The 26,371-nt window shown below is 40.9% G+C and overlaps 1 protein-coding gene across 2 annotated transcripts in view; it reads left to right on the top strand.

Moving 5' to 3' along the window:
* The first annotated feature begins 5,002 nt into the window (after positions 1-5,002).
* STMN2 (stathmin 2) overlaps positions 5,003-26,371 on the top strand; it is a 44,846-nt gene continuing 23,477 nt past the window's right edge. The window contains exons 1-2 of one of the 2 annotated variants that reach the window (XM_033126791.1): positions 5,003-5,231; positions 25,557-25,652. In XM_033126791.1, the coding sequence (XP_032982682.1) occupies positions 5,213-5,231; positions 25,557-25,652 (115 nt within the window). In that variant the 5' untranslated portion in view covers positions 5,003-5,212. Of the gene's footprint in view, positions 5,232-5,331; positions 5,452-25,556; positions 25,653-26,371 lie in introns of those variants that run through there. The other variant, XM_033126792.1, reaches the window with a different exon arrangement.

The raw sequence follows: 26,371 nt of genomic DNA, 5'->3' as shown, positions 1-26,371 counted from the left end.
ACTCTTACATTTTGATGTGAATATTTAATATAATATGTATGCACTAGTTTTTGGAATCTTCTTTGCAAAAGAGGGCATTTCCTGCACATTCTAAATAAACACAAACAGCAAATCTATGGGCAATTTCTTTTCTGCCACAATAGGCAGCATTTGCCAGTTAATCCGCACATTGCTCCTTGGATGCTTAACTGAATTCTTGAAAAGTTAGGTGCAATTACTCAGCCTGTGATTCAGGAAGCAATTATTAAAAAAAAGAAAAAAGAATCCATCAAGATAAGAAAAAGTAGAAGGAGCGTCCATTGTCTATAGTTGAACTCAGGGCTAATGTTACTGTCAAATTGAATTTTTGATGAAATCGCTCTTTTAAAATACTACCTACATCTATTAATTCATTTCCATTTGATAATAAAGCAGGATAGGTTGGGGGAAGTTCAGAGGGTCAGAGAATGAGTTAATAAATGATTAATGGGAAAATGACCTGGGAAGGCAGTATAATAAAGATGCTTTTGTTGTTCTCCTTCCTAATTCCCACTCCTCCTCCTTCTAGCTGTGGTTTAAAATAAACTAAGTTCTTAGACAACTAACGGTAACTGCATGTATAGTGTGATGCTCACAGAGGGGCTTCTGCTTAAAAAACAGAATAAAGCAGGGACTGTGGGATACATAGAGTGAGTCACACTTCTCTTAGATTTCTGTTCCAGACACTTCACTATTGTCTCACTCCAGTGTTGTGAGATAAAATGCTGAGTGAAATCCCAAGGGGAATCAACTTCCCAGAGTCACTGGTGCCCAATTAATGTTCTCCTTGAGCTCAAGCTGTAAATCAACTCACGGAGAGAAGGAAAAAGTTACAGTGGTTGCTGCCAAGACAGCAAACAGTGTTTCAACATTCCCAACTTCATGTAAAGATGCAAAATATTAAATTGATATCACATCCTTCTTATGATTAGAGCAAGTTCATTTCCAGAAAAGTTCAATTATGAAACCATTAATAGGACTTGCTCATTTCAATAAGTCATTTTGCTTCCGGGTAAATTATACTAATTACTAATATGTTAAAGCCCCATTCGGAAATAAAGAAAACCCTCGCTACAAAAAAAAAAAAAAGGACATAATAATTAACTAATCATCCTTCATTTTAAATAACAGATCTAAGAGGAAAATAATAAGATATTAATACCTTCATTCACTATTACAGAAACAACTCTCAACACAGTGGGAAATTCCTGAACAATACAGATTTCCTCGTTAAGAGGGAACACTAACTCTCCCTCTTTGGAATGAAATGACTTTTCTTTTAAATAAACCATATGGGATGGTTCTATTAAGATACATCCAATCCTTTTTATTTTTCATTAATCTCTAAGGGCTTAGACAGGCACAATCATCAAAATGTCAGTCACTTAACTATTTCTTCATGCGTTGCTGTTTTAGAGGTATCTCTCAACATCCTCAGCTATAACTGCATTCCTAACCTCCTAAAAAAATTCTACTTTTTCTTTTTTCCACAAACTTCCTTTGTCATCCACTGAGGTCAGATCAAAATAATTAACTCAACTCAAACAGCAGTTTTCATATCTCACTAACTTTTAGTAATTATTTTAGGATCTGTTTCCAGACACTTGATTCTTATTAGCAGAAAATCATATGACTCCATTAGATGACACTGACTAATCCTCCGAAGCGACTGCTCCTCTCTGATTTGGAAAGAAACCAACACCTCAGGCCTCCTCGCAGAGATAATACACAATACACTGCAACCCACAGTAATTAAAATCTGTGAGCAATCTCTGATTCCCACAACCTCTTCTTACTGCTGGGAAAGACAGGGAAAAAAATTAACCAGGGTCTTTCTACTGACATGAGCTCCACCCACCCATGTGCTTTTGTGAATGGGGCAGGATGTAAAGAAAGAAACAGCCTAGTACCCACACCCAACATGAGCAAAGCAGAGAAGGCTGGATGGGGCATTGCTGGGGCCGCACTGGGTTCAATCACCTTCGTTATTTTCAACTGTGTTTTCTTAGGGTTGTTATTTCACAAGCATTTACTGACCATCTACCATATGAATCATCAAGCCAAGCACTAAAAGGACGTAAATATGTACAGTACTCAGTCCCTACCCTACAAAGTTTAAATGGATTACAAGCCATTAAAGTAATAGCTACAATGTATTAAATATCCATGGTAATTTAGGCAGGTTACATATGATAACCCTTTAATCTACCCAAACCCTGCAAGAGAGGTATCACTACCCTTATTTTACATGGTACAGATCTAGTTATCCACTTGTCCCCATGCAAATCAGTACTTCACAGAAAGCTCTCAGCTCCAGACCTCTGCGGCCCACTCCACCTTTTCAGTTAAAGGAGGCAGTTTGGGTTTATTTGTTTGTTTGCTCTATTCTTTGCAACCCAAAGGGCTCTCATACACAGGATAATATTCATCCTCCAAAAGTAATAACAACGTTTTCTTAAAGAGGTGGGACTTACATTTTTCTTCATGTTGTATTTTGTTAGACATCAAGGAGAAGCTTAGTTGATTTCTTAACATAACAGTCTGAAATTCCATTAAATAAACCTTTGTTGGATGAATGAATTAGCTGAACAAATGGGTGAACAATGAATAAATGACTGAATGTGAGGTACTTTCTCTCTTCCTATTTTGCTCTTACTCTCTCTGGCTCAGATGCATGACTGACAATGAAGAGAAAAAACAGTAACTGATCATAACTCAGCTCTCTGAGCTTAGCTTTCTCATAGCTGGTTGATCTCAGCCTGCTATCTCTCTATTCTATAGTAAGTCACACTAACCTACCACCCTGCTTGACAGTATCTGAAAATCATGCATGACTGAGTTCCGGCGCCTCGCACCCAGAAAGGCAGTAGCAGAAGAGTCACACAGCTGACACTTGCCCCTGTGTATACACTTCCCTCTCACACTCCTATCCACGTGTCCACCAGAGAATGAGAGATGAGAGAGTAGAGTGTGTGTTTCGTTTTGTTTTACTTGTACTGATGAAAAGGGCAATAGATCTTGTTCAACTGCCAATGATAGTTGTTGAAGACATTAATGCCATGAGTTAGGGACCTTTTTCTCCAAGGAAACTAAGGAATGCGTAGAGATGACCCCCAGCCTGTGGAGAAAGGGTGCCGTGCGGGGGGCCGGGGGGGAGAGCAGATACTTTAAAGCTGAAGATTCCTCATCTCGTGACTGGTAACTACTCCCCTGAGAGGGAGTCAGCGCTCACATTTAAAGTGGGGAATTACTATAGAGAGGGAGAAAACGGTGATTTACTTCCAGACCCTGCCAACTTCCATACTGTTCTCTTGCTGTGTCATAGTCATGCTCCTATACAATGACAGGAAAAACAATTTCTAATCTTCCTGTTCACGAAATAATTCTATTGGTCTCCTCTTTATCCTTTATTTTTCCTATGACTCAGCAGGTCAGAACTGATTCGGTTCCAGCAGCTTTCTATCATTCAGCAAGATGTCCATGGAATTAAAACATCTTACAAGTTAACAGGAGGTGAAGACATTTATTTCAGCACCAAGGAGAGAGCCCTGTTATTTTCAAACGGTTTTGTGTGTTCAAAACTGCCTATTATTCATGAGGCTAGAAAGAAATTTTGAAATGTGACTTGATAGAAAACTGCTAAGAACTTATTTCATTCATGAGAAAAATTCTAATCATTTCTATTAAATAAGAACTTGCCAGGATTTCGTACACGTTCATGATGTCAACAAAGGGCTATTCTTTTAGCTCAAATGCAATGGAATTAGCGAATCTTTGCCTACGTCTTTAATGTCAAAACCACAGTTGCTAAGTAGATCTAGCCTGGAGGAAGGTTCAGTCAAGTCACAGAAGGTGGCACTGACAGTGATTAAAAGCTCCATGAGAACAAGTCCAGAAGCCTTCTCACTGCTGGATCCTCAGAGCTCAGCACATGGTAAGCACTCAGCGAATATTTATGAGTCAAGTGAGAATCAACGAATTAATGAATGACATTAATTGAGTAAGAATGAACTAATAAGTGCGTCCTTCGTAATGAAAAGTCATTTTTGCGACTGGTCTCAGAGACCATCACATGACACATTGCTCAGCTGGAAACTTGAACACGTCGTTCCTTGGCCTATATCAGTGGAGTCTCTGGATCGCAAAAAACTCATGTCCCAGATCACGTCTTTTATCTTCACTAAGCTGTCGGTGTACAGGGTTCTCCTTAGAGACCCGGAAAGGTCACTCAGGTTTCAGCCCATGGAATCCTACATTTCCAGGGCAGCATGGATTTACCCACCTGTGGCTCCTCCAATGCTCAGGGTGACCAGTCCGCCTGGTGCTGCCCTGTTAGCAGATGGACAGGACACAGGACCAGGCGCTAACTCTCATCCTCTTCCATGAGGTCCCCACGTGGACCAGAACTACTGGTCCCTATTGCCAAGCAGCCCAGGCAACCCCTTCCTTCTGCGCCACAAGTTTTCTTAGAAAACATCAGGCCTTGCTCTGCTGAGGGATCCTCAACAGGGCTGCGACATCTGAGTCCGGCCGTGCTGGGAGACCAGAAGGCAGTGCTGCTGGGAGCTGCCACCACAGATGACATGGGTTCACTCTGGGAGACCAGAATCTACCAATGACAGTGCCAAAGGCAAAAGAGAAAAGAAGAACAAGTAAAAACAGTGTTTAGACAGATGTTTCCAACAGTCAGCATGTTGTGAAGAGTCTTCAGGCCTCTGAAATCCCTTTCCCTTTTCTGTGACTATCTGTGCAGTGAAACGTGTGAAAGAAGTCAAGGCTCCTGGCTGCCAGGTAGGCAGAGCCGGGTTCTTAGCTCCAAAGAGGCGGCTTCTGGGCTAAGCCTCCACTCTACTTGGACTGTACTATCAGGCCCCCAAAACGGGGGGAGCTGCCAGGGAAGGACTGATTTCCATTTCAAACCGCATTCTGGTACTCTGTACTCCAGCACCACTGGCCAATCAATATTTAATGCTTGGAGATTCTGACTCTGCGGGAGTCATGTCAGGGGACCCTGGGAGCCAATCTGCTTGAGCTTCGGAGCGATAATTATTCATGGGCTCCTGCCTCTTGCTCTTTCTCTCGCACAGTCCCACTCTGCAGACTCAGTGCCTTATTCAGTCTTCTCTCGCTGTCTCCGCTGCCGTAGCTGGACCCTGCGCACCTCGCCACCTCTCAGCGTCTGCACCTCCCCACGATGGCTAAAACAGCAATGGGTAAGGCGGCGCGCCTCGCTCTCCCTCGGCTTCACCTGGCGCCCATCCCCACCTCCTCTCTTAGAGCTGGCAAGGCAGTCGGAGATATTTAATAGAGAAAAAGACGCTGACGGGAACAGGGATCAGGAAAAACGGTGCAGCTTTAGGGATCTGGGGGGCGCAGCGAAGGGGAATCCTTGGAAATCTAAAGCCAAGAATTTATTTTTAAAAGTAGAAGCAGGTAAGTTGCCTTCCCGAGGGTAGGGAATTTATGATGTTTCCGTATCTAAAATTAAGGTTCAATCGTAGAGGGAGGCGGCTACCTTTGCCGTTTGCCTTAAATGGGATTAAGGGAAATTTTGGAAAGTGCTTTGTAATTTTATTTTCTTCTCCAGTTTAAAAAAAAGAAGAAGAAAAGAAAATGGAGAAGTGGGGTAGGAGAAATGGGGAGAAATGCAAAGTCAAAGCGGTCCCATCTAGGCTTGAAAGATGGGTGGAGACCACGGGCAGGTGGAGAACAGGGCAGATTTTACGGTATTGTCTCGCCGGAGAAACCGCTAGTCCTGGGGCGCGGTGCGGAGAGGTTAAGGGCGGGGGTGGGGGCTACGCTTCTTTGTTTTAAGGGAAGGGAGGGGAAGGCGAGAGGAAGTCGCTCGGGTGGGCAGCTGCAGGGGCGGGGACCAGCGCCCGGGAGGGAGGGATGGAGGGACAGCAGTTGCGCTGGCGCTGGGGTGGGGTTTCTTTGTGTGAGGACGCAGGGTCCTGGGGGAGGCACCTGCCGCGCTGGGTGCACAATGCAGACAGCCCCACCCTGTGCAGAGCCGAGCCGGCGCCCCACCCCCCCCAGCAGACTGCAGCCTCTTCAAGCTGAAAGGGGGCCGGGTGGGGAGCGCCTGCACGACCCCCAGGAGCCCAGCCAGAAGGGAGGGGGAACCCAGCCCTACGGCCCACACTTAGCACTTAGCGACAGCCTCGGCTTCAGAGTGCCACCTGACCATTGCCGCACCCCATTGCCCCCCTCGTTGTTCCGTTTTACTGGAGTGAGAGGGACGGAAAAGTGAGCTAGCATTTTTCTTTTCAAAACTATATTGCATACGGTGATTAGACATAAGCGCAGATAAAGGCTTGTTTGAACTCATTTGGTCGGTGTGAGAAAAAGCTTCTGGAACCTAGATATGTGTATATATAACAATACAGACCCAAAAGAGGTCAAGGTCTTAAATTGAGCCACGTGAAATATCCATTTTGTAGGTCAGACAGGGCCAAATATCGGCAATTTTCATAGGCTCAGCCTAGAGCACAGATCTCGGCAGACAGTGGAGACACAGAGCCTGAACTAGATTCCGCATCCAGGCCTCCGTCTCCAACCTGCCTTGTGCCACAAGTGCCCCCTGTTCCGGCGCTTGGTGGCCCAGGGCTGGACAGGCAGGGAGGGGCCCAGGTCCGGTAGTGGCTGGAAGCAGCCCTCTCCCAGACCCGGTGAGGGTGAGGAGAAGGAAGAAACCTCGGTTTGCTCTGGACAGCTCCACCCTTGCCCCACCCTCCGTGCGCTCGGAGCTGGGAAGATCTTGGGCTCCGAGACTTGGTGGGGAAAGGGGTTGACTGCAGTCCCAGAGCCCCTTTTCCAGCCCTGCAGTCCGGAACCTCCCGGGACCCCCTCGACGTGCCCAGCCACCCTGTGTGACTCTACGTCCCAGCCAGCTAAGTGGGTGGCTCTGCAGAAAGGCTGGCAGGAGCCCCGCCTGGCCACACAAAGGCGCAGCCCCACCCCAGCCGGCTGCGAGACCACAGAGGTGACCTGTGCCCGGGAGTACGTGGAGGGTTTTTTTCTCCTCACGCTCCCAACAGCCCGTGGAGCTCGAACCTACATTCCCGCAGCCCAACCCACAGCCCACCCTCAGTTCTCGGGATGGAGACCCTTTGGGCAGTCTCCCCAGGAAGCACCGTCGCTCTTCTAGCGGGATGTAGCCCAGCCCCACCCTTCTCAACCGGTCCGACCACCAAACGCTGGTTGGCTGGGGGCGCACGCGAGCGGGCTATGGAGCGCCGCCAGCCCTGCAGAGCCCACGCGCCCTGCGCTCCGGGTCCTGCGCCCTGCGCTCCCCGCCCGGGAGCTGGGCGCCCGCCCCCGCGGGTGCAGCCCAGGAGACAGGTTTCTGCGCAGTGTCCTAAGCTACCCGCCGCTTCCCACAATTCACGGTTCACCCGCAATTCCAGAAATGTTCTGAGAATGGGGGGTGGGGAGATCTGGCCCTGCGCTCTGCTCCCGCACCGAGAGGTTTCTGCGGCAGCCGGACGGCTACAAACTCACCACCATCATCATGATCACTGTTACTGGTATTTCAGATCACTATCATCATTACTATTCCATGACTCAGGGACCTTATTTGTTCAAAAGGTTTGAATGATTGCGTCTGGTTAAGGATTAACCCTTGTTTCACTCTTCTTTCTCCTACTCCTTCCTCTCCTGCCCCCCGCAAAGAATTCTGTCTCCGGTGCTCATTTTACGTTATAAAGCAAATATATTTTCGGTTTTGTCCAGATTACGCATGTTCACATGGGTTGGATATATGTGCAGGTGCCTGATAGGGCAGGGCTTGTGTGCTCAAGATTGCTGGAAAATTCTCCACAGAGGCTATGTGGGTACAATGGGTGAAAATGTAATTGAGCTACGATCTTCAGCGTGTATTTTATAAGGTTATATCCATAAATACATAAAAATAGGTTATTTACAATATTTTAACTTTTTTCCCCTGAAACCTGTGCTTCCAACTGCTGATTCGTGATATGGTCTCAATTCTACACAGAAACACAGCTCGTTAAATGGTAGCCACCCAAAATCCCACCCCAACTACGACAAATGCAAGGGTCCTTTCTGCCATAAATAAGCTGCATTTGCAAATCATGAAAAGGAGCACAACCTCAGCAATAGGAAAGTAATGGATTTTGAAATCATTCCAGTTGCAGAGGATAATCAATTAATGACCAGGGCGGGTACTTTTTCCTGATTCATTCAACAATTACTGCATTCAGCATGGTTGCACTAGGTGCATAGAACATTTCCCATTACCTTCTCTAAGGAGGTGGGCACCTTCTAAATGGATGGACAAAAGTGAGAAGATCAGGATTTGGTCAGGATTTCAGGATAAAACTGACACAGCTGTAGCTTACCAATTAATCACATATGTATGTATTTTTTTCATGCCAAGTGAGTAAGCTGAACCTGCAAAAAGCATTATGTGACCCAGTGTAGCCCCAAGCAGATGGCTAGTGTGATGGTATAAATTAATACACTGGTGGTTCTTGATTATGCGTGTTAAAATAAATAAGACTGGATGGTTTGTAATACTAAAATCTACAATTTTGTTTAGTCAAAATTCACAATGGTTTTGTGATGTGATTTACAGATATGCAGTGTATTATTCTAGTCTAAAGGGGACAGGGATATTTTTATTGTTAGACCAACTGCTTCATCCCTTAGTCAGTAACATTTTTAGCAGGGTTTTATCTGTTCCATTAAAAACAATTTCACTTAATTTGGAGTTGTTTTTTTTTTTTTTAATTACTAATGGCTAGGCTGGGAATAAGCATTTGATCATTTGGCGCAATATGTCTCCCATCAAATAGCTTGTCCTCGGTGATGAAAATGCTGCAGGAGGCTACATTTCACTCAGATTCAAGAAATGCCCATAAATTCGGGTCACACAATAAAATAGTTTTCCTCCCTAGGAGGAAAATAGTTCCTTAAGTCTGTGCACTAGTAGTTGCTATCAATGAGAGTTTTAAGTTAAATCTGTATTATTAAAAATTAAATGGAAGATGAATCGATTCCATATTTAATGGGTGGAATTATTTCTCATTGATGAACCCAAAGCATATTTTTAAAAATTCCTGATTCATCCATCACCATTGTTTCTCACTCCAACTGAACAGGATTGCTCCATCCCAGTAGCTCCTTGCCTACACAAGGCAGGATGCAGCTGGCCTCCGAGCAGGCGGCTACCTGCTTTGGGCGTGGCCACCCCACCCCCAGCCCCACCCCCAACCCCAAGCTGCTGATAGCTAACTGCAGCTCACACCAATTTCCCTTTTGGTCTTGCGAAAACACATTATTCTGTGGTCACGGATCTGTGACCTGTAAGAAAAACGCAAGAAATCTGCCAGACAAGGGGAAAATAACAAATTAGCCCATGACCCAGATGTTTCCAGAATGGAGGCTGGCTCCCTCCCTTTCCTGGTTATCTCCGTTGGAAACCTTGGAGTCTGTATTAACTTTTTCCCCCACTAGAGGGCAATCAAATTCTCTAAAGAGGTAGATGATTGATTTAAACCCAGTTTCAAATACTACTATAGTTTTTAATGAATTTTTTTTTTAATCTGCTTATTCAGTTGCTTATTTGATAAGTTAATGCCATGCTTTACCCTAGTGGACAAAAAGGGTTGTGCATCTAGTTAATTATATATTCTCTTACAATTTTACTTTCTAGTTTCATCACATTGTTGTTGTAATATCATTTACGGAGTTGTTTTTTCTTTTTTAGTTTTTTAGTGGATGAATAGTAGAACATAGTCTGTAGTAATAGCACAATTACTTAGGAACAGAATATTTTAATGTTTAAATAAAGGACTAAATGAAACAGAACATTGTTTACTTATTTGTTTACAACATGTTTGATGTTGAACACACCTAAATGTCAGTGTCCACATTCAGGGAGCTTGTGGGCTAGCAGGTAAGACAGGTAGATACAATGTGATACTGAGTGAGGGGGTACCAGAAACAGGATTAAACTAATTTTTAGGATCATCAAAAGTGGATTCTTTTCATGTTTGGATTGGTAGGGAATTCTTGTTCTCTACTATTTCATGTAACCATGATGCATCTGTAAAATATTTAAAAATTTCATATAACTGTGTTCCACAAACTTTTAAAAGTTTCATATAACTGTGTTCCACAAACTTTAACGTGCATATGAATTACCTGTGATTTTCATTACAATGTAAATTCTGATAGGTAGGTCGAATTGAGACATTCTGGTCTCCTAACAACCTCCCTGATTCCAAACACCAAACATGTCAGTTTTAGAAATATAAAATTATGATATGCATGTTCCTCCCATGACGAGCTCTGGTATTGTGTGTTAACATTTTCAAATCCATGGCAAACTTTACAAAATATTTCCCTTCCACTGGCATACACTTAGGGATTTTATTCCTTTGGAGTTACGTGTTTTGTGCCATCACTCTTTCTCAGTTGGATTTTTAGAAACAGATTCCTATTGCAGGACATAGGACACAGCAAAAGACCTTCAAGAGAAATGCTGAAAATGAGAATTTGGCTGTGTTTGCATGCAAGCACACGTGTGTGTCCAAGAGCACAGGACTGTGGCTTGTGGCACAATTGAGGGTTGATAAATCGTATCACTAGCTTACTGTGATATACAAAACAATGCGCAGAACAAAGTGTTAGACTTAGAACTTTTTAGTTGTGGGATAATATGCAAGTCTGTAATCTCAGTTACCACACAGCTAATTCACTGCAAATACTCCACATACTGAAGAAATTAAAACAGAGGACTGAACAGCACTAAAGTTGCCTTTTAATATATCCCAGACTCATTACTTACCAAATTTTTGTGAGGGAATTTCCTTCTAGATACCACATGAGGAAATTAATAATAATTTATTAAGTACAACTATATACCTGAAAACAGATTATGTGTGTGACTTTTCTGCTTACTTAAGCCAGTAAAGGAATTCCATTTTTTGATACTTTCTAAGGAAGTCAACTCAAAAGGAAAAAATGGGTCTTGAAAATATCTTATGTTAGTCCTCCCATGCTGTGGGTGGGTGACCATGCACACATTACCACATTTCTGTAAATGCTATCCTGCAAAAATGATGCTACGTATGAAATACCTCAAATTAGAAATACTCCATTTCCCAAATCGGGCACTAAAATCATACCGTTTCCCAGAAAATAAGACCTAGCCAGACCATCAGCTCTCATGCGTCTTTTGGAGCAAAAATTAATATAAGACCCAGTTTTATTTTAATATAAGACCCGGGTCTTCTATTAATTTTTGCTCCAAAAGACGCATTAGAGCTGATGGTCTGGCTAGGTCTTGTTTTCGGGAAACACGGGAGTCCCAGATAATACTGGCCACAGAGTTGGGAGGATGTGCTGTTATTCTACATGAAGTTGGATTACGCCTCAGTATCCATTCCTCGGTTGTTGCTGTCAACTTCATTTCAGGGCCTCTCAAAAGCTAGGAAACTTTTAATTGTGTAACTCCTGGTACCTTTTTTAAAAAGACAACGACATGCTAAAACAGCATTACAAAAGTAACCTGTGTTTTAGACGTTTAATGCTGGCAGTCTGTTGTGGTTCTATGTGTACCTGGTTTGGAGATAACAAAAATCCAATCATGAGGACCTTGGAGACTGAGCCAAAAAAATTTCTTGACTGGTCCTTTAATCAACAATCTTCCTGTGACACTCACTGCTTTCTTTCAAGAATACTTTTTCTGGCATAGGCGAAAATTTCAGAATGTCTGTACAAAGGGACGCTCATTGACTGATTTAACCCTTACATAACATGCTAGGCACTAAGCACTTTACACACACGTATTTGCTATGTTAATCACCCAATAAGCCTAAAACACAGGTACTATTACAAATGAGGAAACTGTCACAGAGGTCAAGTGACTTGCCAAGGTCACACAGTCAGATCCAGATTTTGAGTCCAGGCCATCGGGCTCCAGAATCTGCATCTTTAACCAGTTCCAGATACTCCTATATCTGTCCGTTACAGGTGTAGGTGTTCCCAGAGCGGAGGTCAAACGTGTGATGCAGGCATTTTGTTTAACAGACCTGAGATGGTCTTATCCCTTCTGAGCACAGAGTCACCTTGCAGAGAAAATACCTTCAAATTGGTGACTAGTTTTAATAGCTAACCTGGGACTTATTAAAAGAATTCTCATGATTTAGGCTTTGGGGAAAGAGGGCTACAAGACCTTGGGGGTTATAATGTATGGAGCACATAGCTCTCCAAAGGCTCAGCTGAGAGAGTAACAGGGGGTTCCAGTGTGGACATTTGGTCCAAGTTGCTCAAGCAGTAGTAGTTCGCCGTAATCAGAAGGGTCTGGATGCTTATGGTAACCACTTTGAGCACCTCTTGTAATTGCAGAAGTCAAACGTGACTTGTATTCATCTTTTGTTATCGGTATATATTAATACAGATTTTTCCTTTCTTAAAATGTGTATACATTTTTTGGCACCGTGTGTGTGTGCGCGCGCGTGCGCGCGTGTATAGACTTACTCTAATTAGTTTCATCATGGTTAACGCGTTTCAGAATGGATCCTTAACTCCTTCCAAAGACCCCAGATATTTAATTTTCATATTTTGTTTCATAAAATATATCTAGAACTAAAAGAAATACACGGCTCAGGCATCCACATTTCACATAATCGTTAGATACTACTTCAAGACTTCATCTTACTGCCTCAAAAGCAGGCAGGCAGGAGAGATCTGTGGGAAGGCTCTGACTCCCTTGTGAAACATTTTTAATTATCTTTTAATAAAGGAATCATGGCCTGTCATTTGTCAAGGAGACATTCGCAGTAGTAAAACCTGTGTTTATATAACCCATTTTTATTAGCCATGATTAAAGATAACCTTTTGTGTACATTCATTCTCACAAAACAGTTTTATGTGAATGTAAAGGTTAATTAATGCATTTCAGCCGTCACTCTGCGAGTCATCTGGAAATACAGCTCTCTAGGAATTGTACTTAAGAAGCCATACATTATACCCTGAAACCATAACAAAAATTTTAAGATTGTTCTCATTTATAATTTTGTTGATTGCCAGATTAAAATATTTAATTCTGTGAAAAATTACAAGATCCCAAAAATTTGTTTTTGTGATCAGAATAATTACGGTTCTATGATAGTATGAAAAACATATCAATATTTTCTGGAACTGACTTTTTTTAACCAAAATCATTGCAAAAGCAATACTTGTAAGAGGGCTTATTTAGCACTTAATCTTCTGGAAGAACTGCACTTTTAGATGTCAGAGTTTGTGCACTATTCATCAGTACAAGTAATTAATATAACAACAGATTATTAGTAATTGCATCTGTCAATCTTAGTGGTATGCCTTTATATCAGCATTAAAAGAAACAGATGAAATTCATTTAAACCTTAGTCCCACAAATACTTGTACAAGAGAGCACTTAAAAGTTTAAATTTTAATTAGCCTTCTACTCCCTGTTTTGGAAGATTTTTTCCCTATGAACTGCAGCTATAAAGTGTAATTTCCATTCAGCAAAACTGCTCATAGTAAACCTAACGACAAATCGTTCGACTTGGGCTTCCTAGTGGATAGAAACCTATAATAACTCCCATAATAAAACTCAACTTATACTGGATGTTGCAAAACTGAGACCAGAGAATCTCAGGACTGTGGGGTCGGGGCGGGGGGGGGGGGGGGGCACCAACCAGCTCAGGCAGTGGAACAGAGGCTGGAGTTACTGCAGCCTCTCTTGGAACCATGCTTCAGAATGTAATTGTCTTTACCATTGCATAGTGCTTTTTTTATTCCCAACACTAATATCTGTTCTTGTTATTTAAGTCTGATAGCTTTGTCTGAGAAGTGCCAGATTGTCTCGTTATCATTATTCAAACACACAAAACATTGCCAGGGTCAAGTCTCATCTTTGGATGCACAAATTACATGATCCAAGACTCCTGTCACTTAAAAAATCATCTTTTCATTTTACTTCACACCTAATTTTTCTTTTATAATTAAAAAAAGAACAGACAAACATTCAACAGGAAAACATCCAAGAGAAAAATTAGCATGATCTATCTATACTGGACCTTGTAGTCCTTAGAAAATATTCACCTGTCCCATCCTTTTTAATCTTCATATAATCCCTGTGAGATGGGCATATATGTGTTACTCCGTTTTAAAATGAAACAATGTGAAAGTGATTTGCATCTGTTAAGCACTATAAAAACAAACGGTTGCATTTTTAATTGTCGTTAGAGTGACTGAATATTTTTTTTTACTCATGAAAACACCACAGCACATGCATTTACTTAGAATGAGTAACAAACAGGGAGCAAGGAGCACAGTCAGAAACTGAGTTATTTGCTTTTTGAAAAATACTTCCTAAACAATAAAAACTGAAATAAAAGTTGAATAAAATTGCTCAGACAACAAACAGCGTCTGATACTTTAAAAGGGCTTGTGCTTAGGTCCAACTTAAGGTTCTTCTTTCAAATTCTTTGCATGAAATGAACATTGGCTGAGAAGCAGCAACTAACTCACCCAACGTTTTGTTATAGGTAGTCCCCACCAATGTTTCCCCAACCTCACCTTTAAGGGAAGGCAGTGTGTGGCGGCCCAAGATGACAGCCACCAGGCTGAGAGAATTGCTGGGCAAAGGAGGGTGCCTCAGCAGAGAGACACAGGAAACGTAAGCAGGTAGACAAGCCAGAGGTAAAACTCAGTACAAATTTTTCTTCTGGTTCCATGGGTGTCCTGGCCAGTCCCTCCTTGACACTCTCTGCCCTCTGAGCCTGCCGCCAAGCAGCTGTACTAGGCCCACCGTAGGCAAAGCAACCCAGGGCCACATGGTCAGGTGTGCTGAAACCTTGGGATAAAGCTGCCTCCAAATTCAAAAACAAAAAGGAAAGCCTCTGTGTAATAATAAAAAACAACTTGTTGTGGAGCTCGAAGAATGCAAAATCCTATGAAAATTAAAAGCAGTACTATAAATTCCTCAAAAAATGCTCAGGTCGGGGAACGTTAGTTACCGGTAAGAGAGAGCCGGGTAAGAGAGAGCTACCCTTCTTCCCTGTTTACCATCTGATAATCCCTGAGCAAATTATCATTTCTATACCACAATTTTCTCAGTTATGAAAAGGGAGAAAATACCACCTAAATCACAGTTGCTAAGAGGATTAAGTAATCAACTGAATGTTCAGCACTTCGTAATCAAAAATATTAATCCCCTTTCCAGACACCTTAGATGAATGATGAAAATACTAAATAAAATATCAATTTAAAGCAAACATCTGAATCATTTTTAGTAAGATATAACTGACATGTGTTAGTCTCAGCCATGTGACATCCTGATTTGATATTTGTATATGTTGCAATAAATTCTTATATTTTGTGAATTTCTACATGTTAACAATAAATCTCCGAGAAAGGACTTGATATTAGGAAATGATCCCTACTCAGTGATTCTTTGTGGTAGAAGGAGAACTGATAATAACTTACACACAACTGCCAATACAGTGTATCTGCAAGACGAATTCTGGGTAATGCAAGAATTTAAAGTACATTTCTCTTGCATTTATTTCCCATCTTTTGTTTCTCCGTCATATTCCATATCTCACTCTACTTAAAATGCACATATAACTTCAATAAAACTAACCTTTCTTGCCTACCCAGTAAGGCTCATCAACAAGGTGTGTCACATTCAGTAGAAATAAAAGTGATTCCAGAAGCGTTTGAAAGTAGAAGTCTAAGATGAGGTCTCTCGAAGAGCAGGAAAAGGGGGACTGTATCACATACGCTCCCCCCCCCCACACACACACACACACAGAGCCTCTCGTTCTAATAACACAATCTTACTAAACCATCAGCTTCATCCAGAGCCCTCACCACCTGGCTGTTACATAGCCTGTCTCCCATCTCCTTCCCCCCTGCCTGCCACTCGCCTGCTCACCTCCTTCCATTTTCAACACCCTTCCTTCGGCTAGATTTTTCTTGCATGGTATCACTCCGGGTGCTCAGTTTAGCCTTCCTCCCCTCCACCCATTAGAGGACAAGCACCAGGAAAGTACTGGAGTCCGACAGTCCGAACAGAATGTTCCTTGGGTGATTAGTATACAGTGGGAAAGGGTGTGGGCACTTAGAATCTAGTATTATTGCCGCCCCCGTCGTTCATGAAAGTGACACCTTTTCAATCAATAGTGTCCCAGGTACCAATCAAAAACATCTATAAGATGCTAGCAGAATCTAATTATTGGAATAAGAAAGATATCCTGAGAAATCAGATAAGCATTCTTCATTCATCTGGCACCTGATTGTACAAACACTTAAGGGAGGAGACTTGACTACCAATATAAAAGAGTATTTTAACTCTTTTGCTTTGTGTCCAAAATATCAATTCATATACATGTCTGGTACATAAATTAGAAATTATACTTAGCACATAACTGCAGACACGTTAATAGAAGTATGTGCTTACATTTTTAAGTTGAGTCCTTTTTCAAATTAGACGCTGCTGCTAACAACCTACATATAAAAATACTCTGGAATTTTTCACATTTATCGGCTATAGAATACAGATGATAAAATATACTCCTACTTTCCCAAATGTGAAATAATGACAAGAGGAGCTTTATCTGAAAGCATTAATACAGTTTAAATCTTCATGAGGTCACAATGTATTGCACTGCGTAGGAGAATTCAGCTTTAAAGAAAATGTAGACATTTCCTCAGTTTAAAAAAATCTAACAAGGTTCAGGAAAGCCTAGCCAACACACAAAGGCAGAGAGAAAAGAAATGCATCTCTTCTACAACCAAAAACCTGGTTAAAAAAAAAAGCTTAGTAGTAGAGCAAATAAAAGAAAATGAAATTCAGTCTTTAGGATGAATGTTTTTTTCTCAGTTCAGGACTAACACGGAAGAAATATTGAATTAAGCAGCTTTGAAAGAACTGGGTTCTGTTTGTTGAAATTTTTCTTAAAAGGAAATTTAAAAAGCAATGCAGTTGCAGTCTGTATTGGTCGTGCATTGCGGCGAGCTATATTACAATCTACCAAAGAGATGAAAAGCAGGAAAATGTAACTTGGGAGAGAACACTGGACTTTCTGTCCTACTTGCTTGGCTGGAAAGAATAAAAGCCCCAACTAACCAGGAGGGAAGATGTTCTCTACAGCAACAAACAGCCAAAACTGACCAGTAATGTAAACATACCTATATTGATGAACTTAAAGTAACTCTGTTTGAGAAACAGTGCTCACCAGTCCGAGTCAACCAGGTTTCATAAAAGTAGAATGATAATGCAATAACCAAAACAAACTAAAAATCCTTTCTATTTCCTCGAAGTATGAAATTAACATTCTCCTGATCTCTCAGATATTATTTGTATCTCATAGGTTCAGTGTATTGTGCAACCAATAGAGAACAGTTACTTTTTAAATCTTTCTGAGGTTTCTGTGGTATGTAATTACTTACTTCAAGTAAATCAAAACACTGTTTTCAATCTCTTTATCTTCTCTGTTTGCTTTATTACAAGACAAGAGGCAAAATGATATTTTGGCATGGAAAAAATAAAACTACCTTTGTCATAGCATGAGCATGCAAAACTTTCATGCTACCAAACATTACTATTTCTTAGAGCTTTGACTTCCAAATATCCAGAAGAAACAGAAAGTATGTGAAAGAAAGGAAATTTAGAAAACTTATCCTGGACTAAATTGTCTTTGATATTTTAATCCTGTTTGTAACAGTGATGACAGAAAATTGACTGAGATTCAGAAGCTTCAGACACATGACTCACGCGCTCTGTCTAACTGCTTTTCGTTCCTTTCAGAAAATTACACTAATTAAAAGATTCTAGGATCTGATCGGACGAATCCAATTTCAGAAAATGAGTCTTTACATAGCAAAGCTTGAGGAAGTAGCATTTGTGTTCCAAAATCAAAAAAGCAATTGTCACGGCATATCGAGTTAACCTGTAGGATCTCTTTCGCTCCATTTAGCTGCCTCTAAAATGGATGCTGAGGAAAATCACAGTGGAAGCTTTAACATGAGATGACACTCATCTCAAAGTCTGCGTTACTCTCACATGCTCCCTGGGGTACTCAGAAATAATAGCATTGCAATCACTTTGTTTTTTTTAATATCGAGTGGTTCTAAACCTTGACAATATGTATATATTTTATTCTTTAAAATAGATACCTGTCCATTCTATTCTCCCTGACCCAAAGTGGCTGTACTTCCCCTTGACGGGCCAAGTCCCCAGATTTGTTTTCATTCAAAGGAAAAAATTTTCCTGACTGTTCAGTTTTTGTTCACCACACCAGTTATATAAGCATTTACCACACAGTTTTGAATGGATGGCTAAAATAGAACTCTCATGAATGTGATCTGAAAATCCAACTTTCAGAGCGCTGTTGAATAAATGTTACACACTGCATTTTACAAAGTTTCATCGAATGAGACTCTAGAATTTGCCTTAGGTTTTTGGAAACAAGCAAAATGCTGGCTCCTACACAAGGCTTTTGTGGTCTTTGTATGACATAGTTGTCATCTATTCATTATTTACATATCATTTATTTCCTAAGAAAGCATTTAGGGCAACTGCTGTAAGTCTCAATTGAGAGACCTACTCAGATAAGGATTCTATTCAACAGAATGGAATGGAACCTTGATAAGCATTATTGGGCATAAACACCAAATGAAAATACTTGTTTTATTCATTTGATGCTAAAAACTATTATAAGTCATATGGATTTTGAAAGACACTCTCAGATCTAATATGGAGCTCTTCAAATGCATAGAAACTTTACGCCATTCCAAGGAAATAGAAGTTTATATATAAACTCTTCAAGAAATATGCTTTGAACTTTTAGTAAATTTTCAGATTGGCAGAGGAATTAGGATATAACTTATAAGTCAGAACTTATCACACAAATTGTTTTAGAGTTCCCTCTTATCCCCAATGTTTTTTCTCAATACTCTGTATAAATTAGCATATTCCATTATCTGAAGACAGGCAAGCCCATCTCACGATGAAACACAGGAGTCCCTTTGAATTCACTGCCTGTATCCTCAATGTCTAAACCACTGGTCGATTCAAGGGAAAAGTCAACAGGCCCATTAACTGAGCTAAAGTCATCTGAATCTTATATTACAGTTCTTTATTTTGCACTTGTAACAAATGTCTTGCATTTTCCTTCCTGAAGGCTCCTGCTCTCACTGAGAACGTAATAGGTAATTCACCACATATGTAGTCTTACACCGCCTATCCCATACCAAGACATGAGTCAGTCAGACGTAACTGTAAAACTCATGTGAAGTAGAAGCTGGAGGTTATTTTCTGCAGTAAGGCCACACATTACAATGAAGTGAACAAGGAAACCAACATCCTATCACTGATGACCAACACACTTCTCATTCTAGAAACTGACCCCACAAATGTAATAATTAGGCTGCAGAGGAAGTATGCGTTTTGCTAAGTTAAGAATGGATGCAAAGTATTTTTCTATTCTTCAGCCAAAAAGTTAAAAAGTAATATGGAGAGATTTAAATCACTTGGGTCCCACATTCAGCCATTTTGGAGACAACTCAGAGAATGTCATGGCAGCCTCAAATGGCCGTTACATCCAGCTCAGGAGACAGCAGGGACAGAAGGGAAGAGTCATTCTTACTTGAAAACTCCACTCAGCAGGGGCACAGACTGCTTTTTGACCCTAGCTTTGTCTCATTTAAATGCCAAGTTAGCTATCATCTTAGGCTCATTACCACTACCTGGGAGTACTGGGGACTTAAGAAGAAATGATCACTCAGTAACCAGAATTAGGCTTGGTGATAAAACCTTGAAACCTAGGCAGAATAAAGTGCTTCCATGACTCCTGCAAACCGCAGTGCAGTTTGGTGTCTGTGGAGGACTATTAAGAATTTCTTTCATCGGGGGAAAGAAAAAAGGACAAGACCCTGCATGATGTAGTGGAATTCTCATTAGACTCAGCAGGAGCTCTAACTGGCATCAAGAGTAAGCTGAGGTCCCAGGTTAGTACAATTTACTGTTCTTATTACAATTTTCATCACAAGGATTGACTGATTTCATTCAGTTTCTTTTCCTTGTCACAACTGCTTTGCCAAGAATCAATCTCACTGAAATTTAGGAGACTCCTTTGCTTCTGTAATACCCAATGATGTGTTGTCCAGCTCTGACCTTCTTAAAGGTCCCTCTATTTGATGTTATATCTATTCCTACAGAAGAAGTATGCTGCTTCATCTGATCGAATACTGATCTTTCAAAACCTGTCTGGTCATTACAGCTTAGGAGACCATAATTCTTGGTAGGGAGACGTAAGGGGAATGAATGCAAACTGAATCTATATTTATACTAAACTAATTAGCATGACATCATCATAGCAGAAATATCTAGAACATTACCTCATACCAGTGGTCTGCTGGGATGTTAAAACATCTTTAAAAATCTGAGATTTTGCATAGTTTTTGTAAGGCCCAAATTGAAGCCAATATAGTATGCAAGTGCTTTAAATAAAATCATTTGAATCTATTTCATCTTTCAAGAAGAAAAATCACAGTGATGGAGCTCCCAAAAATACTTCAAAACAGGATGACACATTTGACTTTTAGAAAATAATGTAACCTCAGACTCTAGGACCCGTAAGCATCAACGTACCAAACATGCTACACACACACACACACACACCCATAAGACAGTATGGTCAAAATCAAGTTAAAATGAGCATCAGGAGCTTAATCTGTGACATGTAAAAAGAAGGCTAAGAGGTCACTGATTCCCATCTATGTTAAGACTCAGATAATGGGAGGAAAAGAGAGTGGAGGATACAATTAGGACATAAAATGTGGTGGTAAAGCGTGGGTTCGGTGTTTAATAATCGGGGTGTAAGTCTCAGGTCTTTAGAACCAATCAGCAGAGGATCCTGTTTCTCCCACTGTGCTGTTTTTTTAAGTCCTGGCACCAGCGATGAAGACTGCCAACCAGGTCCATGGCTATCACCCACAATCTGCCAGGTCCTAAAGACACCTCTACCTGGAAATGACAGATCTTTTTTACTTAAGAGGTGCCTTTAGTCACGTTTATATAAATATATAAATTAGTATGCTTCAAATCAAGAAAAGTTTTCAATGAAATCGCTCAGAAACCAATGCAAATCTAATTGCTGTAAAGCCAAGCGTAAGGCATCAAAATCCTACATTCTACACATCATCTGATTTTATCCTGTACTTTCTGCCTAGACTTTCAAAAGAAGAAAATTAGGTTGAATCCAAATTGAGTATTGAAGCCAAGAAAACCTCCCTGCTAGACAAATATGATCACAGGGAAAACATGACAAAGGAAAGGAGAAGAGGGAATGTGCTAACAGACTCAGGGCGTTCTTTGGCAGAACCACCAGAACCCAAGTCTACGGTCAGCTGTCCAGTCCTCTGAGTGGCCGTGTCCTTATGGTCATACATGGATGAGTAGTCCATACAGAGAGTATGAAATGTTTTCTCCCAGAATAGCATACTCATGACATTTTTAGAGCATCCCTTACTGTCTTTCACATGTTAACAGGACGTCTAAACATATTACCACTTTACACACAGCATTAGCCAAAACTGAGTCAAAGTATTTCCCAGAATGCATAAACGGAAGGTATTTTAGGATACTACTGATTCTAAATCAGGTAACAACAAAATGGTAAGTGTGAGAACTCATTTGGTCATTCTCACATAAGCCAAATGAAGTAGAAAACTGAAAACTTTTAAATCGCTTATTTTTATTTGGCCTTTAGAAAATGACGGGGTATAATCTCATGCACAACACACATTATTTTCTTGTCAAAACACAGTATGTATAAATTTAAGGCATACTTCAAAGTTTGAGCAAAGGGCCCTAGAGTTTATGATACATATATATGCGTGTCTGTTTCATATTTTACCAAGTAAACAAAATCTCTCTGCTGTTTTCATCTAGCCCAAGATCTAATCAGATTATTAAATCTCTAATACGGATTATATTATTCTCCTTAAGCACACTTTTTTCCTCAAAAAAAAAAAAAAAGGAAAAATTCAGGTAATTGCCTGCCAAAATACATCATTCTTAAAATAACCAAATAACGGATACAAAAGTTTCCTGTTCCTAAAATACCCAGATAATTATTTATCTCATTAGCTGCAATATAAATGTGTAAGGATCTATTTACTCTTATAATAAGAACATATATACTTAGAATTCCTTTTGAGAAACTTCTTCTGAGTTTTCTACCCATCGGCACCAAGTAAAAGCCACAAGTAAAAAAAAAAAAAAAAAAAAAAAAGTTTCTTTCTATAAAACTCTATATTTACCCATAGCCATGTAGTCAATAACTAACGTGCACATTCATTAACAACAAATGCCAAAGAAAAATGGGAAAAGTCTTGGACTCTATTTTAAAAATCAGGAATAATATACATTATTTTCTCATTAGAAATAATGTGTAGACAGTGAAGGTGTGACTAACACATCTGAGCAAATTGTTGGAGGTCATCAACTGCATTAAGAGCACGACGAGGCAGGCGGACCTACGTTCAAACTAAACTGCCCACTTTATGACCTATCGCACGTTGGGCACGTTACTACACTTATGTGAGTCTTGAGTTCATCTGTAAATCTGGATTCATTATAGTACCTTGTTGAGATTATTAAATGAAATGCATGCAAGTAGCTGAGTACCATGCCTGAGACATCGTGCTCAACGCACAGCAGCTGTTACCATTATTCATAGTTCACTGTAGGTAGCCATCGGAAGAGGGGAAAAGCTATTAGCGTCCATACACCATTAGGCTAAGTGGATATTGCTACAGAATCATTATACATCATGTGGGTTGAATTTTAAATGAATTCACTGGAGAAACACACTTGCTTGCAGATATTCATAGTTTAATAGCAAATGCAACCAACTATGAAAAAGATTATATGGAATTACCTGTCACCTCCCACATCCTTACAAACATGCATACGACTCTGCATGGTGTTGGAGCGTTGTGAAAAGATTAATATATGCTGATTTCAAAAAAAAAACAATAAAGAAAATGATTGTCAACTCAATGCATGAAATGTCAATAGTGAAATATTATTAGCATGTTTTTAATAGGCTTTGCATTTGCTTGGGATTGTTTTTTTTACTATTAATAAAAAACTTTATCCAAATTATATATATTTCAGTACCTCAACCCATACCCTGTTTTCTGCAAGGCCAATTCATCCTACTGGACTCAGTTTTAGCCACACTTTCTCTGGAAAGCTTCCCGTGACCACCCATCCACAAGGCTCTCTCTCCCTTCCCTATGCCCTGGGCCCCACGTTCAGTTATTAATTCCTAGTAATGCTTCTTTCATAAAGTCTCTTGCATTTCGCTTTCTTTTTCCGTTGTACTACCATCTTCCAAAGCCGTACCACATTACCAGCTGAACTTGACTCAGCTGTCTCTTAAGTGTGTCTCCTACTTACAGGTCTTCCTGCATAAATTGGCCAAATAAATCTAAGAACAGGCTTTTATCAAGTAAGCCCGCCCCCCTTTCAGAATGTTCAGTGGCTCCCTATTGCTGGGATGGCTGTAATGGCCAAACTTCTGACAGCGCAAGGGAACATTATTAATGTGCTTAACCAAGAACCGTGCGGACAAACAAAGACTTACAGCTAACCAACCCACTGCCATCTTTGACCTCAAACTCTCACAGAAATAGTCCTAAGGGTTGACTCAAAACTAAACTCTCTTCTTTTTAAGTTTACATGTTTAAAATTCATGATATTCTGACATTCTTGAATGAAATATATCCATGTTTAGTTTCATATAAATATAATATTGTAAGTCACAACCCTTGTACATGAGCAAAATTTCTAAACATCTTACCCAAAATCGTGGAGCAGAATGGACCCACAGAAAGACATACTCCAGGACACAACTCCGGAAAAACCCACGGTAGTATGGTCTGTGTCAGGGCCGTCCCCTGGAGCACAGACAATGCCATACATAAAGACCAGGAAGTAAATAACAAGCCCTGGAGTTATTGATCTTTAAGTGAACTCAGTACCCTACCCAGAGAAATCTTCCATGTGGTCTCTTTAAAACCCATTTCCATATGTCTTTGCTTTCCTCAACACTGCTCAGTCTTTACAACCCAGGTCCACTTGCTCCGGTTGCCATATAAAGTACAAGACACCCAGTTAAATTGAATTTGAGGAAAGCAAAGGATGTTTTTCCTATGTCCCATGAAATATAAAACTTCACTAGGTGTGCTGTATTTTTATGTGCTAAACTTGGCAATTAGGACTGTAAAGCCGTGCCTGACCACCCTGCCCACCCTTATCTAACCAGGCATGTCCAGCCCGCTGGACACAGTGACCCGCATCCTGAAAGTAGAGCTAGAAGAAGGCCTGTTGGCGGTCTTGATTTGCTACAGTTTAGCCAGAGGCCCCAGCTTTGTCACTGGCCACATACGAGTATGACTTTGCCCTTTGTGGGCCAGTTTCATTTGCAAATTGGTGGACGTTTGGCTAAATGATCTCTTAGGACCTTCCCAATCTAACATTCTGTAGCTGTAAAGCATCTGAATATTGAATCTGTTTCTTGCCAACCAAACAAAAGATGCACCTATCAATAAGGCCCAAGCTAAACAAATGTTACCTGTGCGGTTCAGTGTTATTCCATCACCATTTGTATACACTTTCTCATCATTTTTCTTCCCTTTTTCTTAATTTATAAATCTCAGTAATTAAAGAATCCATAAAGTGAGAGGATCGCATCTCCTTATCTCCATTTGGTCATCACTTGTCCTGGTGACAACCAACAGTAGTAAAATGCCCTCCAAGGTCACCTAGGCAGGACACCTCTTGAAGGAAAAAGGGGGAAATGAAATGGGGAGGGGATGAAGAGGGAAGAAGGTCCCTATCCCAGCTCCTGCAGGTCCTTGGCAAGGTGGGCACCCAAACTGGGTTATGCAGACAGGACAGTAATCAGATCTCAGATCCAGGTTTTTGGTGTGTGTGGAAAGAAGGAGATAGAAGAAAGTGAACTTGGGAAAGCAGCAATATCGGCCCCTGGAGGATGTCCGCTTAATAACTATCCTGATGAGTTCTCTGCCTATCCCCAAATGAATGTGTGGCCATTCAGGCTGAACCAGCAAAGGATCCCTCCTGAATCTCACTTATATACAACAAACCTGCTGGACATGCACTAGAATGGACCTATGTCTCCTCATTTTCGCTTCTGCTTCCTCCAGCTCTCCCCTGTCCTGCTGGATCTCAATTCCTTCTACCTTCCTTTCTTCCTCTAACTCCCTTTCTCCCACTTCTTACCGTACCTGCTCTAATGTGTGATTTACGTCCTCTGTAATAAGGAACATGCGCGTGGGAGCTGTTTCCATCTTCCATCCATTTATATTTTGAGGAAGAGTGGAGTGATATCCCTGGCCACACTCATTCTGCAGGAGGCTAGGATTCCCTTTCCAATTAAAAGCAGCGCTAAGAGGAAACTCAGAAAATGAAAGATTCTAATCTCGAGCCTTTGTTCCAGCCTACAAGGAAAAAATGAAGGAGCTGTCCATGCTGTCACTGATCTGCTCCTGCTTCTACCCGGAACCTCGCAACATCAACACCTACACTTACGACGGTGAGTCTGACAACAGAACGCCCCTGCCGGCGAGATCATTTGGGAAAGCGTGGGTCCTTCAGTTTCTCTCTCCCGGCTGCTAAGATAATTAAATCAGTATTTGGTAGATCTCACTGTTGACTTGCTGTGTCTACCCATTAGGTCTTATTGCTAGCCTACTGCTCGAAGCAGCGTGTTTGGTGCTAGTAACAGCACATTAAGATCTCGTAAGAAACAATGTTGAATTATTAGTGCAGCCACGTCTACAAACCGTGTCAACATCCAGAATGTAGCCAAGTCTTTTCTTTACAACATGATACGATAAGATCTAATCAGAGCAGATCATAATTTGCAAGAAAATGCTTTATACTGAGAAAACCCAGGAGAGAAAATCAATAGCATCACAGTTTTCGCATTAGCATAGTCTTTATAAAGTTCCCATATTTGGTGTATGCATGTCAACAACCTAACAAGTTCCAGTAATAAAACTGACTTAGGACTGAGGCTCTACATCAAGACGATTTAAAAAGAAAAGCCTAGAGAACTAGCCGGGCTGTGAACTTCTGTGCATTGTAACCCTTTCGGTTTGATTTCTCCTGGCTCATTCTGCTTAGTTTGTTTCCTTCCTGGCTCTGCCACTATCCACATGACCCCTGGCCAGTCACTCAGATTCTCTGAGCCTTATTTAACTCTAGCGTTCTCCGCCCAGGGGTGCTGTGGGGCATAAGTGGCTTAATGCA

Source organism: Rhinolophus ferrumequinum, chromosome 14 (genome assembly GCF_004115265.2).
Source record: "Rhinolophus ferrumequinum isolate MPI-CBG mRhiFer1 chromosome 14, mRhiFer1_v1.p, whole genome shotgun sequence".
In the NCBI taxonomy this organism is placed as follows: domain Eukaryota; kingdom Metazoa; phylum Chordata; class Mammalia; order Chiroptera; family Rhinolophidae; genus Rhinolophus; species Rhinolophus ferrumequinum.
Note: the sequence above shows the minus strand (reverse complement) of the source record. Positions and strands in the feature narration are given on the sequence as shown.